The sequence below is a fragment of the Silene latifolia genome, chromosome 7 (assembly GCF_048544455.1).
Source record: "Silene latifolia isolate original U9 population chromosome 7, ASM4854445v1, whole genome shotgun sequence".
NCBI lineage: Eukaryota > Viridiplantae > Streptophyta > Magnoliopsida > Caryophyllales > Caryophyllaceae > Silene > Silene latifolia.
This window is the reverse complement of record NC_133532.1, coordinates 54,092,126-54,112,261: the sequence shown is the minus strand read 5'-3', so window position 1 is coordinate 54,112,261 and position 20,136 is coordinate 54,092,126. Positions and strand designations below refer to the sequence as shown.

At 36.9% G+C, this 20,136-nt stretch overlaps 2 protein-coding genes and 1 long non-coding RNA gene across 3 annotated transcripts; 2 read left to right on the top strand and 1 right to left on the bottom strand.

Annotated features, from left to right (window-relative positions):
• Positions 1-2,029: 2,029 nt before the first annotated feature.
• On the bottom strand, positions 2,030-5,398 carry LOC141590092 (uncharacterized). Its single transcript, XM_074410704.1, has 5 exons — positions 4,897-5,398; positions 4,347-4,778; positions 3,820-4,244; positions 2,247-3,703; positions 2,030-2,147 (listed from the first exon to the last, which is right to left on the bottom strand). The coding sequence occupies exons 1-5, from the start codon at positions 5,396-5,398 to the stop codon at positions 2,030-2,032; spliced, it is 2,934 nt and encodes a 977-aa protein (XP_074266805.1).
• Positions 5,399-8,937: 3,539 nt separating this feature from the next.
• On the top strand, positions 8,938-12,842 carry LOC141590091 (uncharacterized). Its single transcript, XM_074410703.1, has 5 exons — positions 8,938-9,224; positions 9,355-9,439; positions 9,579-10,173; positions 10,441-10,799; positions 10,911-12,842. The coding sequence occupies exons 1-5, from the start codon at positions 8,938-8,940 to the stop codon at positions 12,840-12,842; spliced, it is 3,258 nt and encodes a 1,085-aa protein (XP_074266804.1).
• A 2,168-nt stretch (positions 12,843-15,010) lies between these two features.
• On the top strand, positions 15,011-19,859 carry LOC141591087 (uncharacterized). The gene is made up of 5 exons (XR_012520647.1): positions 15,011-15,269; positions 18,716-18,823; positions 18,909-18,988; positions 19,450-19,551; positions 19,680-19,859. It is a non-coding gene; the product is annotated as an uncharacterized LOC141591087 (long non-coding RNA).
• Positions 19,860-20,136: the final 277 nt, after the last annotated feature.

Below are 20,136 nucleotides of genomic sequence, written 5' to 3'. Positions count from 1 at the left end.
GAGATTTATTATGTAACGCACTATTGTGGAGGACACTAACTCCAACAATCTCCCACTTGTCCGACACAAGGTGTGCGCTACCATTTCTCTTGTCCGTTTTAATCTTCCACTCAATACAAGGTGTCTTTCAGGTCGCTCTTGCACATGAACATATCGCGAGTGGTTTTATCGATCGGGAGTGTGACTACCTGATCAGAAAAATCTCTCACAAATTACTTCCGAGCGTGGCCACGCATTTGTAGTCATTTACTCCTCGAGTGGCCTTGAGATATAGTTTACCCAACGTGGGTGGACAATTCCTGTATGCCCTAACTATCCTATTGCACAATACAGATCACCATGACCTAGTAAATGCTCTTTTGGCCTCCTTTCACGGCACGACCTAGGATAAAAACCAAAGTCACTCGGAAACTGCACTTGCTCAGATAATAGTCTCCAGTCAAAAGAATCGACTCATTAGAACATCTTAGAGATCCCTGCCACGGCCAGCCGTCTATAATAGAACTTAGGGACTCTCTAAATGGTCACTGTCCGGCAAAGTGTCACATACTTTGCCTATGTAATTGACTAGTCATCACGTATGACCTTATGGTGTTGAACAACCATCAATCGACTTACAATCTAGTCACTCCGAGACGTCACCTCATTAAGTGACTAGGGACAAAATACAATGTTCATCTTGTTCACTTGAATAGTGTTCAATATTGTCTCCACAACTTATTCAGATAAACAAGGTATTCAATGTTTTCAGCCAAACTGAATAATTGAGTTCTTAAAGAAACTCTAACAATGAATGCGATCATCACTTATGTAAATATCAATACTCTATCCAATATTTACATAACGATCTTTAGCAATTAAGGTATACTCCTCAATTCACATTGAGATGACATAACCATCATGTCTACGGCTTTGGTTAGAGGATAAGCAACAGTTGCATCACTCTAATTTCCATTGCTATTTTCCTTTGTTCTATGCAATATTTTCATCACATAGAGCATTTCTAAGTACACGTCTAAACAAGTTTTTAGACTCTGGTTCTAAAGCCAGTCAAACACTCCCACTGTTTTTACAGTCTCTTGGGATACGACATTCGGCTAACAGAACTACTCTAGTCCCATTAAATTCCGGTTATCAACTATCTCTCTTATAACATTGGATATTGTAATGTACTTAGCTTTCGTTCATGATTTGTACGTATAACACTTATACATACACATCCTTCATATGACATCTTTTATGTATAACTCCTCATACATGTTTTCATTATACATATATAACTTCTTATACACATATGTATAACTTCTTATACATATTATTCTTTATGCACATAGCACTCTTACATGCTAACCATTCCTTAACGAGGCCCATAACATCTTATAAGCATGGGAATGGTTTTTTTTTCCTTTTTTTTTGGTAAAGGGTAAGTATATATTAATCAAAAAAATGAAGGTATCACAAGATTATGAAAGAATACAATCAAATAGGAAGCAAAACTAAAAACAACATCATGAACAAATTGAGATACTATCTATCCAAATCTGGTCATCATGCTTCAGTGGCTTCACATTTCTATGCTTCCATCTCGTTAAAACCTCGGAGAAAACTTGATAGATCAATCTCTGTGGGACGTCACCTGATGAAGAAGATGTGCCTGATTCCTGACAGTCCAGATAGCATAAGTAACACCCACATAACACGCACCAGTAATTAGTTTCTGAAGAGGACTTGCAGCACGATTTTTGGAGAACCAGCATACCATTTCATCCATATTGAAGTAAATATTCAGTTTGTCTTGCAGGAGGAGAATGCATTGTGTGATGTAAACACACTTGTAAAATAAATGAGGATGAGTTTCAGGTTCTAAACCACAAATGAAACAAGTAGAATCATGCCTCATTCCCATTTTAAAAACTCTATCCAGAGTTAGGAGTCTATTCTGTTGAGCAGCCCAAAAAATAAATGAAGTATTTGGCACATTCAGAGAGTTCCAACACACAAATCTCCAAGGAACTTTACCAGTTTTATTTCAGATCCAGTTATACCCAGCAGCAGCAGTGTAAGGTTTATCAGAATTCAACCATAAATTGCCCACATAACCTTGCTTAAACTTGTCTTTCACATGGACAATTTTCTTCCAAGACCAACTGCAATCAAGGGGAGGAGTGTAATCATGCCAATCAGTGCCTTTCATATACACATGATTGACCCACTTGACTCAAATGTGGTCCTTTTTAGTGTCCAACCAGGAAGTGTATTTAGCCAGGAGGGCTCTATTCCAAAGCTGAATATTAGTCAGTCCCAGACCACCCTCTTCCTTAGGGGTACAGCATTTATCCCAACTAACATTAGGAGCTCTGAGATAAGAATCCTTACCACCCGAAAGGAAATTCCTACAAATGGAGTCAACCTTCTTCATAATCCCAGTAGGTAAGAGAAAAAGAGATGCCCAATAGGAATGTAAGGTAGATAAAACTGATCTAACCAGAATGAGACGTCCAAAATAGGATAAATGCCTAGCACCCAAAGCTCTAATTCTAGCCACAATTCTTTCAATAAGCTTCTGACTATCAAACTTAAAAATTTTCTTAGCAGAAATAGGGACACCAAGGTAATTGAAGGGAAGCTTGCCAATTCTAAAACCAGAAATCTTCACAATATCCTCAATAATATCACCAGGAACCCCATTAAAATAAATATCAGATTTGTCTCTGTTGAGGCATAAACCAGATGCAGCTGAGAAAGTAGAGAAGGATCTCAACAACCACATAATAGAAGCTGCATTCCCTTTACAAAACATTAAAAGGTCATCAGCAAAAAGGAGGAAATTAAGCTTGATGTGTCCATACATGGGATGGAATCTGAAGGAATCTTGTAGGGAAACCACATGAAGAATCCTAGAAAGATATTCCATAGCTAGAGTGAACAAAAGAGGAGAAAGTGGATCCCCTTGTCTCAAACCCCTCTTACCTTGAAAAAAACCAAAAGTACTTTCATTCACATCTAGAGAATAAGAGGGAGAGGAAACACAAACCATAATAAGATTGATAAAACGAGTAGGGAATTTAAGGGCATTTAACATTTGATGAATAAATTCCCATTCAACAGTATCATAAGCTTTCCTAAGATCAATCTTAATAAGGCATCTAGGAGAGGCTGTTTTCCTATTGTAAAGTCTTACTAAATCTTGACAAATCAACACATTGTCCACAATGTTCCTGCCCTTAACAAAACCCCCCTGACTGCAACTAACAATATCAGGAAGAACCTCAGAAAGTCTGGAGCAAAGGATTTTAGTAATGCATTTGTAAATGATATTAAAACAAACTATGGGCCTGTATTCTAGCACACTAACATGATTCTTCACTTTGGGAATAAGAGTGAGAGTAGTAGTGTTGACCTGTCTAAGAAGCTGTCTAGATGCAAAAAAGTTCAACACATCACCAGTGATGTCTCTCCCAATTATATCCCAGGAGTCTCTATAAAACTGACTGGTGAACCCATCAGGACCCGGGAATTTTGTAGAAGGAAATGAAAAAATACAAGCTTTAACCTCTTCAAGACTGACAGGTTTCAGCAGGATGCTAGTATGATGAGCATTAATCAGTTTACCATACCTCACAGTAGGGAAATGAACAGGTGTAGTAGGAGCATTGACCCCCAGTAAGTTATAGTAGTAATCCAGGCAAGCTTGTTCAATACCCTGGGGATCCATATGACACTTCCCATCTTTATCATTAATTTGCAAAATTTTATTTTGCATTGTCTAGCCTTGATTTGATTATGAAAATATCTTATATTTTAATCCCCCTCACACACCCACGCAACTTTAGCCTTCTGACTTAAGTAGCTAAAATGGGCTTTAGTAAGATGCCTAAATTCATCAGCTGCTATAGACTCAGCCTCAAGAGTAATCAAGTTGGTAGGATCTCTATGCATAGTAGTTTGGAGATCAATAAGTCTTAATCTAGCAATCTCAACAGCCTTCTCAACATCAGAAAATCTGTTCCTATTAAACTGTTTCAAAGGACCCTTTAATTTTTGCTGTCTTGTAATCACCTGAAACATCCAGGACCCTGAAACTTTAATACCCCAATAATGCTTAACAATATCCTTGAAGTGAGAGTCCAGTCCCCACATGTTAAGATATCTGAATTGTGGCCTCCTCTGTCTGGTCACTCTTCTATAGCAGACACATGGGTTATGATCAAATAACCCCTCAGGGAGAAAGTAAGCATAACAATCTGGGTAGATATTCAACCAGTCAGAATTAACCATAAATCTATCCAGTCTAGAGAACACTCTGGTAGTAGGCTCATGTTTGTTGTTCTAGGTAAAGAAAGAACCTTGGGCTTTAACATCCATAACTTCACAATAAGAAACACAATCCCTAAAATCTTCAATGTCACTCCAAAGAACAGGTCTACCCATTCTCTCATTCACATCCAACAGATTATTAAAATCCCCACATATAGCCCAAGGACCAGAGTACACATCCTTAATCCTCTTAAGATCAGCCCAAAGAGATAATCTATCATCCTCATCATTAGAACCATAAACAACAGTAAAGAGAAAGGTTGTACCAGAAGCAATTTCAGTAACAGTGGCAGTAATGTGCTGATCAGACATACCAAATACTTGAACATTAAAGAACTGATCCAACCAGATCAACCACACACGACCACCAGGATGATGCTGTATATTACTCACACCCTTCCAAGAATGCCCAAAAGTAGCTAGAACACCAGAACAATCTTGCACTTTTATTTTAGTTTCAACTAAACCATAAAGTCTTACATTATTTTGATAAAGAAATCTCTTTATTTCCAACTGTTTAGCTACTTTATTCATACCCCTCACATTCCAGCAATCAATATTATCCATTATTAATATTACCTGGTGGATTATCCTGACCCCCTTCCATGTGTTTAGGACTCAATACTTCAGCATAGGTTGGCGAGTTAGGTACATCCCCATTAGTTATCCCATGATGTTCCTGTCTTACCAGAGAGGTGACAATAGTAACTGGAGAGGCAATAGTTGCAGCAGCTCTAGGAGACTCCCTCAAACGACTAGTAACTGCAGGTGCAACAGAAGAAGAAGCAACTGCAGTAGAAGGCACTCTGACAGGGTTAAGCTCTTTAGGTTGTGCCCTAACTACTGGTCTCCAAACTTTTCTCTGAGTGACAGTAGGTTGAGACACAGTTGGCTTTTTACAGATGTCAGATACATGCCCAATACCTTTACATAAAGAGCATACATCAGGTCTCCATTCATATTCAATTGCCACACTGGTCTCACAACCTTTCTCATCCTTAAAGTACAGCCTGTCTAAGAATTGTTGACCCACCTCTACTTCAACCATAAGACAAGCATACCCTAGTCTGGTTTTTTCCATAGTAGCAGTATCACACCTCATAAATTTGCCAACCAAGGAAGAAAAATTCTCCAAACTAGATGCACCTAAGAATTTGAGAGGGAGTCCACACAGACGAATCCAAATGGGAACAGATTTCACTCTTTATTTTGCCAAAATGCAATCCTCCATCCATGGTTTAACAACAAGGGGTTTATTGTTAAACATGGGGAAGCCTTGCTGAAGAACAAGGTTTTTGCATTCTAGAGTAGGAAAGTGAACTAAAAATGCACCATTTGGAAGAAACGACACTTTATCATATTTGTACTTACCCAAAGACGATTAACAAATCCCGACATTAATTCCCAAGGTGGATTTCCTCCCAGGACATAACAGACCACCGCCGTTGACCAGTAATTAATTTCAGATTGCACATCATCCATAGTCAATTGCAGCATATCAGAAGAAGAAGCAGCTTAAGGAGACGAAGAAGGGGACCGAGACTTACCAGAAACCTTAGTCCAACCCTCATCATCTTCAGGTTCTTGAGCCTACATCTCTGACACTTCTGATTCATTCTCTGACACATACAGAAGATCCTCCACAATAGGATCCAAGTTGAGAACCGGAATCCCTACAATTTCCCCAACCGTTTTAGTAGTTCTAGCATCAGCAGAAGAAGGGCCCTCCGTAGAAGGAACACAATTGCTACTACTAGTTGCTAAACTTTCAGAATGAGATTGAATCCATATCTAAGTTGAGATCAGCACAATTAGTGAAAGAAAGTCAAGTTTTTGCGTTTGATTTCTTAGGTTTACTTTGGATTTTAGTGATTTTTTTCCTTGCCATTTGCAGGAAGAAATCGCGAAAAAGGAGCAAACCCTAGAGAGAAGTTAGAGCTTTCTCTCTCATCATAACTTGGGTATGACATAAGCATGGGAATGTTTCCGTGTAATCCTTTTACACAAAATTCATAAATTCCTCCAAACTACAAGAGTAAATCCTCAATGCTTCTCAAGTACTTAAGGATGCTCTTGATAATCATCTAGTGACACTCACTAGGAAATGATTGGTAATGACTTCTCATATTCTCAATATGATAAGTCCCGACGAGAGCAGCTTTTAGCATATTTAATAGATCCTGCAGCGGAAGCAAAAAGATCATATTAATTGTTCAACAACTTGAACGAGTCAAGAATCTTATCACATAAGTCTCTTGACTAAGATGCTAGTATCCATGGAGATATATCGCATTAGATCCGGATATTTAAGATGCGCCATGATACTCTCAAGTATTCACCCGAGAATATTTCTAGTCACTAATATGTCAAACACATATTTTAGACTAAGAAATATCACCTTAGCTACATTTCTAGTCAATAATATGTCAAGCACATATTTTAGACTAAGGAACTCACTTTAGCTCCCACTAAAATATATGTATCATCACGTTATCTCGGCACTCGAGTAATACCGTTTTGATAGACTACATGATTCACTAGTACAAAAAGTCTTATTGACATCGCCTTGGTTACATCATTTCTTAATAAAAACGATGTAATCTTTAATAATGGAGTTATTAACATCGGTTTAAAAACCAAAACGATGTTATTTATATTATATTAACATCGGTTTATATGAAAACCGATGTTAATATATTGGCGTTACATCAGTTTTCTGAAAACCGAGGTTATAACCGTTCACAATTATTTTAAAGGTCTTTCAAATACATCGGTTAGACAACCGATGTAACTAAAATAAGTCCTTCACACGACAAACACGTAATACGTACACCGCTTTCATCAGCAGTTACCACATAAGTCCCACGCAAAACCCTTCCCCTACGCAAAACCCTTACCTCTTTGCTTCCCACACAAACCCACGCAGACGCCGTTGTCGCCTCCTCTTTTTCCGGCCACCACAACCCCTATTTACCCGTCGTCACGCGCACCTGCAAACCCCTCAATCTATTTCCTGCTTTGACCCCGTATGATCTATTAATCAGGTATGCCGCATCCATATTTTTCTTATTGTTTCTCCAATTATTTTGCAATTACATATGCTGTAGTCAATTATATGTCACAATTATTTGGTTACTTGTGTGATATGTGAAAGCAATCTGAAGTTATTTGCGATTGTTAGAATTCAATATAGCGATTTAGGGCTCTGGTACTCCTGTTAATTGTTACGGAATAATACCGTCTTATGCTACAATTAACACCATCTTATGCTACTTGGGGTATTTGGGAAGATTCACTGAAGGCGCATTGGTCGACTTTATTGATTGGCAATTTGAATGTAATTTTTGGTAATCAAATTTAACCCAATAGTGATGATAGATCGTTTTCCTCTGCTAATGGTCTGATAGCAGTTTTTAGTGGGGAAAAAAAATCTTATGCGTGAAAACGAAGTGTCCTGGGTTTTAATTCCTGCCACAATACCAAATTGTAAATTTGTAATAGCTTTGAAGGTTACAACGAGCACATTGCACATTGCTCCCTAATTTCCTGATACTTCTCTTTAGTTGGTATAAACCTCCATTTATAACACGTTGCACATTGCACTGTGAATGCCCCTATCAAGGCGTGCGATCGGTTACGTGTACGATAGGAGTTTCGGTTCCGGTTCCGGTTCCGGTCCGGGTATGGGTACGATCAGAACTCTACTAGTGAATGTTTATAATTAGAACTATGGCTTGTATTGGTTGTGGGCTGAGGGAATGAAGCAAATAACTTGTATTGTTTTTAATGTATTTCGATCAGAACTATGGCTGCGGCTTTAGATGTTCATTTCCAGGCTTCTGTCCCATTCATCGGCTCGTTTTGCTGTTCGAGCTATAATATCAATCTTCCTTTTGTTATCTTGATTGTTGAGCTCTACTAGTGAATGTTTATAATTAGATCATTTGCTTGGCATATACCTGCTAGTAAGTAGTAACACATGCATTTTACTGCAATTCTGTTTAGAGCGGTTGTGTACTGTGCTTTTCACTGTCCCTATTTAGTTTACACTGGGTTTGTGATTTACTCGCTGACTATTACTCAGTCAGAGTCAGACTGGTCTAATTTTATTTAGGAGCATTTGTTATTCTTTTTTCAAATTCCTATATTCCAATGCACCTTCAGTGAATCTTCCCAAATACCCCTGCCAGTCTATTACAGATAACTTAATTTTTTTTTTCTTTATATCTTTCATATATTATTTTCATAATTGGTATATACTAACTGTTTTTCTTTATTTGTTTCCTAAGGTATTAAGAAAAAAGTTAATATACACTGAAGTTATAAAAAACTCCTATTGACATCGCCTTAGTTACATCATTTCTTAATAAAAAAGTTATATTGCGGGGTTGTTGAAAGGGCGTTACAAGTTTTCTTAGGCATGAAAAAAAAGGATTCTGTGTCATGGTCTGCGGTCATATCTGGTCTTGCAGTAAACGGCTCTGCAAACTATGTTATTCAGCTGTTCGAGGAGATGTTAGGTGAGAATGTGATGCCGACAAATGGAACTTTTGTCGGGATATTACTAGCTTGTTCCCGAATGTTGGGTTAGTGGACAAGGGACTCGAATATTTTCAAAGTATGGAAAATGTATATGGAATTTCCCCTCAAATGAAACATTATGGATGTGTGGTTGATCTATTAAGTCAGTCTGGTAGATTGGAAAGGGCGTATGAGTTTATACTCAAAATGCCGATACCTGCAGACGTTGTATTGTGGAGGATTTTGTTGAGCGCTTGCAAATTTCATGGAAATATTACCTTAGCTGAAACTGTATCTAAGAAGCTTCTAGAATTAGACGCCGGTAATAGTGGTAATTATGTACTTATATCTGACACCTGTGCTAGTGCAGGAAAATGGGATTTCATGTACTTTTTTGTTTGTCAACATACTTGTCTAGTGTTCTGTTTTCTTATGTTTTTTTTTTTTTTTTTTTTTTTTTTTTTTTTTTTTTTTTTTTTTAGTTATCACTTTTATTTTGAATAATTTTGAATAAAGGTTAAAATCATCCTTAATTACAGGCTATTTCTCCACCAAAATTCTCTATTTTGACCTTACAAAGCTACTTGATTGCCACTTGAAGGTATGTATATCTTTATTCTATTTCAGTTTCTCGTTAAATGATGGTTAATTTTTATTACATGAAACAGTTTAGTGCGTTTAATGTGATTATTATACATCATTGACGTAGATACCCATTAATATATGTGTTTATTAACTAGATTATGGACCGAAGTTGGATGTATGGAAAGCGTGATTTTGTTTATCTTGAACGACTAGAGGAGTTTCTTAGTTGTGCCGTCGAACATCAAAGACTCCATGGAGATAATCAATTCGTATGTCCGTGTACCTTATGTCAAAATCGTAAAAAGGTGAATTCTAGGGATGAATTGCGGGAACATTTAATTTTAAAAGGATTTAAAGCAGATTATAATGTGTGGGTATGGTATGGAGAAAGTGTTAATGATATTTGTTCCAACGTAAATTTTGGAATTAATGATAAAGATGGGGATCAGATTGATGTCGGGGTAGAAAATGATGATGAAATCTTTGAAAATATTGATATGGATGATAATATAGAACTTGATAATGATAATATTGACGGGTTAATGAAGGATCTTGAAGAAGATATTGTGGAGTGCCCTATTATTTTTCAGAGAATGGTTGATAATTCCAAGAAGCCTTTATACCCGAATGGTTCTAAATTCTCTCTTTTATTAGCTGTGTTGAAACTATTCACATTGAAAGCTGGAAATGGGTGGAGTGACAAGAGTTTTACTTCCTTGTTAGAACTTTTGTGTCAAATGTTGCCAGAAGGTAACGAGCTTCCCTCCACCACATACGAATGTAAGAAACTACTATGCCCATTATCTACGTCTTACCAAAAGATTCATGCATGCGTGAAGGACTGTATTTTGTACAGAAAATAGTATAGTGAATTAAAAGAATGCCAAAAGTGCGGTGAGTCACGATACAAGAGGGTAGACAATGGTAATGGTGGCAAGAAGAAGGGAAGTCCTGTGAAGACATTATGGTATTTGCCAATAATACCAAAATTTAAACGCTTTTTTTCAAATAAAAAAGATGCGGAGTACATGTGGTGGCATCAAAAGGGCAGGAATAGGGATGGCAGACTGAGGCATGTAGCTGATTCTCCCCAATGGAGAAAAATTGATCGAACCTTTCCAGAATTCGGTTCAGAGCCTAGAAATTTAAGATTGGGACTTTGTACTGATGGAATTAATCCATTTGGAACTTTAAGTACCCAACATAGTTGTTGGCCAGTAATGTTGGTAATTTACAATATCCCTCCTTGGCTTACCACAAAGAGCAAATACATTATGTTAACACTCCTAATTTCGGGACCTAAGCAACCTGGAAATGACATTGACGTGTATTTGGCTCCTCTAATTGAAGACTTGAAACTCTTGTGGAACGTTGGGGTAGAAGTGTTTGATGCAAGTACTAGCTCTAGGTTTCAAATGCATGTTATGTTGTCTTTGTACAATTAATGACTTCCGACTTATGGTAACCTTTCTCGGATATCGTTCAAGACTGATAAGGGATGTCTGGTATGCGGGGATGACATTGAATCTGATTGGTTGGAGCACAGTGGCAAATTTTCGTACAGAGGTGGTCGTCGTTTTCTTCCTGAAAATCATCAATATCGAAAGAAGAAGAAGGCTTTTTATGGGAAAACGGAGCATAGGAAACCCCCTTTGTTTTTGAGTGGAGAAGAGTACTACGATAAGGTTAAGAATATAACTACAATTTTTGGAAAACCGTACATACCTCCACCAGATGGAGTATATCATACAAAGAGGTCAATTTTTTGGGAACTTCCATATTGGCAGCACTTGTATGTGAGGCATTGCATTGATGTCATGCACGTGGAGAAGAACGTGTTTGATAGTTTAATTGGAACATTGCTCAATATGCCGAATAAGACTAAAGATGGGGTAAAAGCTCGAAATGACATGGCTGCTAGGGGGCGTATCGAGTTAAAACCAATTGAGAAGGGAAAACGTATCTATATACCACCGTCTTGCACGACTCTTTCTAAGAAGGAGAAGATGATTGTTTGTGAATCTTTAAAAGGGGTCAAGGTACCACATGGATATAGCTCTAACATAAGTCGTCTTGTTTCAATAAAAGATTCTAAGTTAGTTGGTATGAAATCTCACGATTGTCATGTTATGCTTACACAACTGCTTTATGTGGCCATTAGATCTGTATTGCCTAAGCATGTTAGGCAAGTCATCACCAAGCTTTGCCTCTTCTTTGATGCAATCAACTCAAAAGATATCCATCCTGACACCTTAGATGACTTGCAAGCGGATGTTGTTGTGACTTTATGTGAATTAGAGATGTACTTTCCGATTTCTTTCTTTGATATCATGGTACACCTGGTCATTCATTTAGTGCGTGAGATTAAACTTTGTGGTCCGGTGTTTCAACGAAACATGTGGGCGATGGAGCGAGAGATGGGTACTTATAAGAGACGAATGATGAATCGTTGTCGTCCTGAAGGTAGTATTGTTGAAGCAACAATTGCATGTGAGACAATCCAATTCTGTGTTGACTATATGGCAGATGTTCAGCCTATTGGATTTCCCATATCTCGGCACGAAGGTAGACTCTTAGGGAAGGGTACTTTGGGTAAGAAACAAATGAGCGTGGACCGCGATTCTTTTCAGAAAGCACATTTATATGTTTTACAACATATGACAGAGGTCCATCCCTATTTAACCGAGCACCTGGATTTACTGAAGCTCCAAAATCCACATAAACGCGATGACTGGTTGTTGAATGAACATAGTCGGACTTTTGCGGAGTGGTTTAAAGGTAAGGTGATGAGTGAGTTGTCTACACAATCTCATAATATAAGTGCTAACTTACGCTGGTTAGCATATGGCCCTAAATCGAACATCACATCATTTGAAGGGTATGATATCAATGGGTTTTGCTTTTACACAAGCCGACAAGATGAGAAGAGTACGATGCAAAATAGTGGAGTGACTCTTCTTGCATCATCAGAAGAATATGTTGGAAAAGGTAAGGATCCCGTAGACATCACAAGGGCGTACTATGGGAAAATTGAGGATATTTGGGAGCTTGAGTATGTAACTTTTAGTGTACCCTTGTTTCAGTGTAAATGGGTAGATTGTGATAAGGGTGTCACCGTTGACGATATGGGATTCATTTCGGTAAACTTTAATGTTGTTGGACATATACATGAACCCTTCATTCTTGCATCTCAAGCGAAACAAGTATTCTACATTGAAGATCCTTTAGATAAGAGATCATCCGTGGTTCGTTATGGGAAAAGGCGTATTCTTGGTGTCGAGGGAGTAGTTGACGAAGAAGAATATGATCAACTTGATGAACTCGCCTCCTATTTCGTCAGCGTCGATCGGTTCAAGATTTACGTGATGAAAGTTATTTGCGTCAAGATCATGATGAGGGTCTATGGTTTGATAAATTAAAATAGTTTATGGTTATTTTAGGTAGTATACTCACCGTACGCTAGCATACAGAAGTTATGATTGATATCTTTCTCGTTTCACTTCCTTTTTTTTTGGTGCTATTTATCGTTTCACTTCTAAGATTACCCAAACCCTCACTTTTTTAATCTGTTCAGCAGCCTTGATAATTCTCCTCCTCTTAATCTATATGATGTATGCCGTCCAGTACATTACACATAGATCGAAAGTTAAGGTCTCTGATATTGTATCCTCCTGCTTTCTTCTATTTTGGTTGTTGCTGTTACTATGATCATATACAAACTATGATGAACAATGAATCTCTGAGTCGTTTTGCCCCCATTTTTGGATAACTGATTTTTCCCCCCTTTTTTTGTTTAACTGGTTTTGTCCTTTAATAAGTTTTTTTTCTTGAAGAAGCATTTGCTACTCTATATTTTAAAATCTTTTTTTTTTGGTGAAATGTAAACTCTTATATTGATATTACGTTGCATTACAACACCAATTTGCTTAGCTTACCAGCTACACTGACTCAACATCTCATTACAATTCCTGTAAACAAGACCTACACTTAAACAAGACCTACACTTTCACACCACCTCAGAGATCCCCTATGCTTGATAGTTCAAATTCTTTTCCTTACTCTAACACTCAGCTGCTGCTTCATCTGCTTCACCAGAACCTCTGGATGACTAACAACAGAATCAAACATGCATCTATTTCTGGCCATCCACACAAGATAAATAAGAGCGGCCACACCAGCCCAAATGACCTGCTTTTTCATCAAACACCGATATGGCAGTCCCCTGCACCACTCCAGATAATTCTGCTTAGGGATACAGCACTCCAACCAGTTATTCACCAAGTCTAAACAAACCTGACTGAAAGGACATTCAAAGAATAGATGGTTCTGAGTTTCTGCATCCATCCTACATAAGTAACACACAGTATCTCCATTGCCACCCAAATGCAACAGTCTATCTTTAGTATAAAGTCTCCCCTGAACAGCTAACCAGACAATAAATGAATGCTTAGGCACATTCATTCTTTTGCAAGCTAACTTATGCCACCAAACAGTATCATGAGTACCCATCAACCACTTATAACCTTCAGCAGGAGTGTAGTTCCCATTATTCGTGCACCACTTACTGTTCTGGTAACCCAGTTTCAGTTTATCTTTCACTTTGCATATTTGACCCCAGGAAATAGAAGGACTCTTATGATAATTTTTAGTTCCTTCACACAAGAAATTGAGCTACATGTAATGCAGAACTAGCTAGCTCAAAAACAAAGGTAAGGACCACGACACTCTTATTTACTAATTCCCAAGCACACTCACTACTAGACCCTTCCTCACCCCTAAAATCACCCTTGTCCTCAAGGGTGCAGGGGCAAACCAAAGTTGTTGTATTGCGTACTAGGATGCCAGGATCATATGGCATGGAAATCCAAGTACGACAAACGTCAATACCATGCTGCAATATTACAATTTGAATGCCATGAATCAATCTTGATATTCCATGGTCGCAACCAAATAAATGTTTATACCAGCTGCATACTTCCTTTATATTTGGAACTGATCTTAAATCATTCTCTAACCCAAATTCCTTCAGTTTGTACACATTCACACCTAAGATCTTTGATATGCTAGAGCTCATAAACCAATCTATATCGCTCAATAATAGAGGCAACACAACATTTTCAACAAAGTTCGTGGAGTGAAATGTATTTAACATGATAAAAGATTTGAAGCTCACCACAAAACATGGACGCTCAGAGTGCAGATTCTGATCGTAAAATCCTGTTGACTTAGAAGATTATTGACTGAAAAATAGTGTTAGTTGATTGAGTAGTTGCGGCAAATTAATCAGAAAATCCTGTTGAATGCTTGCACTAGTAAGTAGTCTTCTGAGCATTGATACTAAGTTTCCAAAGGAGCAATTGTTCCATATGCTAATAGATGTATACTTTGCCAAGTCAGTGAAGAATCTCATCCACATTTATTCTTTAATTGCATTGTCTCAAATGAAATATGGAGGCTACCCCTGCCAAATAGATAACTTATTTTTTTATATTTTTTTTTCTTTCTCTCTTTCATATATTATTTTCATAATTGGTATATACTAATTTTTTTTCTTTATTTATTTCCTAAGGTATATAATGGACAAGGAAGCCCCCACGAGCGGAAATGACGATTGTAAGAAGCCCAAACGTAAAGGGAGAGGTGCAACAACAGGTATAAAGGCCAAAAGACCAAATAAAGGGCCTAAGCGTATTGATTTTGATAAGCACGGTAGGCCATATGGACCATGGAGGAGAGATTTTGTTAGAGATATTGGTAAGATCGCCCGAAATAATATCAAGATCACATATGAGGATTGGTTCAAAGTACCCGAGGGAATTAAAGATTCAATTTGGAAAGACTTAAAGGTTGTGTTTCATACACTAACATTTGATTTTGATTAAGGACTTTTGATGTTTTTGCTTTCACAATAGTTTGCAGTTTGATGTTTTTTTTATCTTCGAGTTAATGGGATTTCTGAGCCATGTTTATGAATTCTTTTGATAGACCGAATGGAACCTCACTGATGATGCAATGCATCAGAAGGTACTAAGTAACGTGGGCAAGAGTTTGAGGTTGTTTAGGACAAACTTGACTTGTTCTTTTATCACTAAAACAAGACAACAAAGGAGAGCCGAGCCTTTAGATGATCCTTTGTCCCTTTATAAAGGGATAACACCAGATGATTGGAAGGAGTTTCTGAGACAGCGAATGGATGAGAAATTTAAGGTGAATTACTTTATTGTTTGTTAATTGATATTCAGCTCTCTGTTTTTTTTTCAAGTTTATTACTAATAAAAATTATTGGTTTTATAATTAATAAATTGCAGGAAAAAAGTAGAAAAGCACAGGAATCCCAAAAGTGTAACTTGCACCGACATTATATGGGAAGAGCTGGCTATATGGGTAAGATGGAGGATTGGTATGAAGAAGAATTAAATGATGCCTTGGCTAATGATCTTGATGCTGATCCCGAAGCTACTCAGAAAAATGTTACGAAACTTCTTGAAGATAGGGGTTATTTGTGGGTCAAAGGACATACCCCTTCATCCAAGGACCTTTAAATCGCAAAACGCAAGAGTTGATAAGTGAAATAGTAACTGAGCTTTAACAATTCATGATGATTTGTATTGATTGATGCATTTGTAATACAATTTAATGTTCTCCTTGTATGCCTTGTTATTTTTAATTTATTCGTCCTCATTTTCTAATTTTCAATTTGTTACAAACCCTAGATTGTGCTGTCTCTTATTAAAAGCAATTTGTAGTTGTTATTGTATTTTAATCAGCCTTATAAATCCTATTTGTGAGCTATATAATCTCTAATGTGCCTAATTATAAGTGTTATTCCAATCATTTTTTGTTTCTTTTAATTAAATCCCCAATTACTCAAACCCTACTTGTCTACTTGTTTGCTTTACAAATTCTGAAATTTTGAGGGTTGAAGAAACAAGCCTGTGAATGACACCTAAAAAAACATCCGTATATTTTTTTTTCGGGCCGAAATGTCTGCTGTATATTGTATAATGGATCAAACTGAGAGTTATTCTTTGATGAGATTATGAAATTAAGCAAGTAAATTAAGGGTATGGTGTAAAATGTACTAGAAGGTTAGAACGTGAAATGCAAAGTATGAGCTTTGGTAGCCAACTGAAGAAATTGTGATCGATTTTGGGGACAAATACTGGGAGAATTATGTATCAGCAGGTGGACTGGAAAATTGTTATAGAAAAGAAACATAAAAAGTTTGGTTTGGGGATTTTAGGATGAGAAGATTCATTACTCTTTGGTAATGGAAATTGGAATATAATGGAATAAATCAAAATGGCTCACTAAAGTGGCTGCTCTTCTTTCTTTTGTGAAGTAGCGGTCCTTCGATGCAGTTCTCGACGCAATTTTTATCTTGGGTGATTCGGAAACAGCCTCTTTGTGTTGCTAACACAAGGGTAAGGCTGCGCACATCCGACCCCCCTTACCCCGCAATTTGCGGGAGCCATTGAGGCACTGGGGTAATGTTGTTGTCTAAAATATAATATTAACCCTGTTTTCATTTGAACAGAATTATTGTCTGGTTATTTTTGTCTAAAATATTAACCCTGTTTTCATTTGAACAGAATTATTGGGAGGAGATGAAGAGAAAAGGGGAGTTTGTTCCTTCTGGAAGAGAAGATGTGTTAGTTAAGGCCACTGGAAAATTTGATCGCCCTGGATTCAGAAGAGGAATTAGAGGCTGTGTTGGTATTACTAGCTTTTTTGGAAAATCAAATAGTCCTGGAGTTAATAGGAAGTTGTATACGGAGGATGATTTTACGTCATTTAAGGAAGAGGTGACAAAACATGCAATGGATAAAGTAGAAAGCTTGGTTAAACAGCATGTGTCACAAATTTTAAAGGATCAAATCCAACTGAAGTCGTCATATGACATCGAAATTAACAAGACTACAGACGTCTCCTCCTCTCTCCCTCTCGAGAGTATTACTCATGCTACCAAGCTTAATGATCCCTTCGTTGAGTTAAAGGTATATAAAATATGTATGACCATACATCTTACACACACACACACACATATATATATATATATATATATATATATATATATATTACTAGTTTAGTTAAAATTTTACATTTTCCTATTATTAATTATCGCAGGATCCCGTTCCATCCATGCCATTTCTTTGGTGAGACGGAGATCGTTGTCGCCGAGGGAACAGTTTGGCCATGGGTAGAAGGTAAGTTGGTGCACAACTCACTATTGACATGTGAAAATGCTCATGTATCCATTGATAATATCATAGATGGGAAGGCATTACTTCCAATTCCTTGGGATGAACATGAAAGGGTTGGTGAGGTTGTCGGAAGTTTCGCACAGTGGCCGAAATCATTGGTTTTATTAGGAGCAACCGAGGTAAAAAAATATGCAACTACTAATTTATCAACTATATATTTTTTTTTTTTTTTGCAAAGGTCAAGAAACTAATTAAGTGTTGTTGTATTATTTCTAATTGCTAGGGTGATCCTAAGGCTAAAGATAAGGTTCAACGGATTAAGCCAAAAGACAATGATAATTTAGCAAAGATACGACCGTCTGGTGGTGGTGGTATTAAAGGGGTTTAACTGGACGCGGTAATGGTAATGAACCACTTGTTAGATTTACTTGTAGGTGGTTTAATTATTTTTTCTCTCTTATTTAGTTCTTAAAACTTGTAATCTTTAGGCGAAGGCAACAAAGAGCAAAAAGGGGCCACTAAATAAGGATGAGTTAAGTCGTTTGGATGTCCATTGTCAAAGATGGGAAGACATGATCTGTTATGCTTGTTCGGGAGGATATATGTTGTTTACTATAGAGATCGAGAAGATGGTCTATTCCTATGAAAGCCCAGTGAAGCTGTTGATCATGCTTGATGATATTAGGGAGATGTTCAGATATGAATGGTTAAATATATCCATACTTCAACTTTGGGGAAGGTATCTTCTTATATGACTATGGGACTCAAGTTGTTGTATTATCCATTTATATACTTTTTATGAATTTTATTCTCATAATAATGTAGCTTCTTATATGACTATGTGATTCAACTTGGAGTGACGGAAAAATTAGTTGGATTTTTGTGCCCCGATAGACTTTGCACATATATGCATTCCGAGGTTGAGATGGAGAGATACTTAATAGATGCTTTAAAAGCTCAAGAAAAGAAGAGATATGTGATGGGTGCTTTTTATGAGGCGTGAGTTTTACAATTTTCTTATTTTTTTCCTGCATTTCATCACTTAGCTCATGACCTAGTTAAAGGATTTATAAGTTTTTTTTATATAGCTCGCATTGGATGTTGGTTGTATTCTGTCTTAGAGATAATATTGCATATATTTTTGACTCGGATAAGGCGACAAAGAAGACATGGCAGATAAAAAGCTGCTTATCATGGTAAGTTCAATCGACTAGCTAACAACATTAAATTATATGTATGAATGATCGATAATATGATTACTTTTCATGTATTCAATTTCAGGGCTTGGAAAAGGTATTCTTTTAGGGCTGGAATACGTGATATGTCAAAAAAAAAATGAACTCCAAATAAAAATGATTGAGGTATGTAGCTGTTTTCGTTAAAAATTCAATTACGCCGAGTATAGCTGCCTTTGATATGAATTGTGCCTTGAATTGCCTTTGGTATGAACTAGTCTTGAGCTACCTTTGCTACCATTTTCTTGTTTGTATTGATTGGTAAGGAGTCTTTATAATTATATGATGGCAATTTTAAGAAGCCTTTATAGTTATATTAGGGTATGTTCCTTATTTATGGGCACATGTGAGACTTGGTAATTATTTTGTGTTTATGTTCCTTATAAAATAAGGATATGTTGGGGTATGTTCCTTATAAAATAAGGAAAGGTTCAAGGTTTTGACAAGTGAATAATAAGGACATATATTTGTATGTCCTTGTCAGCTGTCTACTTACTGTTGATTTTGTATAAATGTAGTGCTCGAGCAAAAGCAACCTGATTGTCCTTGTTGGCTGTCTACTTACTATTGATTTTGTATAAATGTAGTGCCCTCAACAGCCGCAGAGTTATAAGTGCGGTTATTATGTTATAAAGTGGATGTATGATATTACTGTACGTTACGCATCATCAGAGGACGACATAGTAAAGGTAGCTTGATCCATTGTCAAGAACTGTTTGAATTTTTATGTATAGATATTGTTCGTATAGAATGTCCATGTGTAGATATTGTTCGTATTTTCTAAGTGTGGCCTAATAATCCTTGTTTTTGTACGTAGTGTATTTCAGGTTCGCAAATGACAATTGAACAAATGAACGAGGTTCGAGAGCTTTGGTCGCTTTATTGTGGAAGGAACGTCTAGAGTATGTATGATTTAGATTTCTAGAAATTGTAATTGAAAATACACATTTTGCGTCGTAGAAGCTTGTAGTGTACATTTTAAATTATTTTGAATGGACGGAATTTTATACGCTATGATATTTTTTTGGTATAATAAATATGTAGTTGTGTTTAAAATTGTTGGAAGGAATGAGATGCAGGTTTGTTATTTTTATATTGATTCATTTTGAAGGCCCCAATCGTCATTCTGAATCATACTACATCAGTTTCATACATCAGTTTCAGACAAAACGATGTAAAATGCCATTTACATTACATCAGTTTCAAACAAAAACCGATGTAATTGAGACACTATTAACATCGTTTTCGCCTATAACCGATGTTAATAATATACT

What these genes read in the sequence shown, in the direction of transcription:
- LOC141590092 (XM_074410704.1), bottom strand. Translation starts at nt 5,398, where the DNA reads ATGGAAAAAACCAGACTAGGGTATGCTTGTCTTATGGTTGAAGTAGAG. An exon ending in AGAAGGCTAAAGTTGCGTGG is followed by an intron (nt 3,704 to 3,819) that starts GTGTGTGAGGGG and finishes ATGGATCCCCAG; the next exon opens with GGTATTGAACAAGCTTGCCT. An exon ending in CTGGCTAAATACACTTCCTG is followed by an intron (nt 2,148 to 2,246) that starts GTTGGACACTAA and finishes CCTTGATTGCAG; the next exon opens with TTGGTCTTGGAAGAAAATTG.
- LOC141590091 (XM_074410703.1), top strand. Translation starts at nt 8,938, where the DNA reads ATGGAAAATGTATATGGAATTTCCCCTCAAATGAAACATTATGGATGT. An exon ending in GCAGGAAAATGGGATTTCAT is followed by an intron (nt 9,225 to 9,354) that starts GTACTTTTTTGT and finishes TTTTGAATAAAG; the next exon opens with GTTAAAATCATCCTTAATTA. An exon ending in TACTTGATTGCCACTTGAAG is followed by an intron (nt 9,440 to 9,578) that starts GTATGTATATCT and finishes TTTATTAACTAG; the next exon opens with ATTATGGACCGAAGTTGGAT.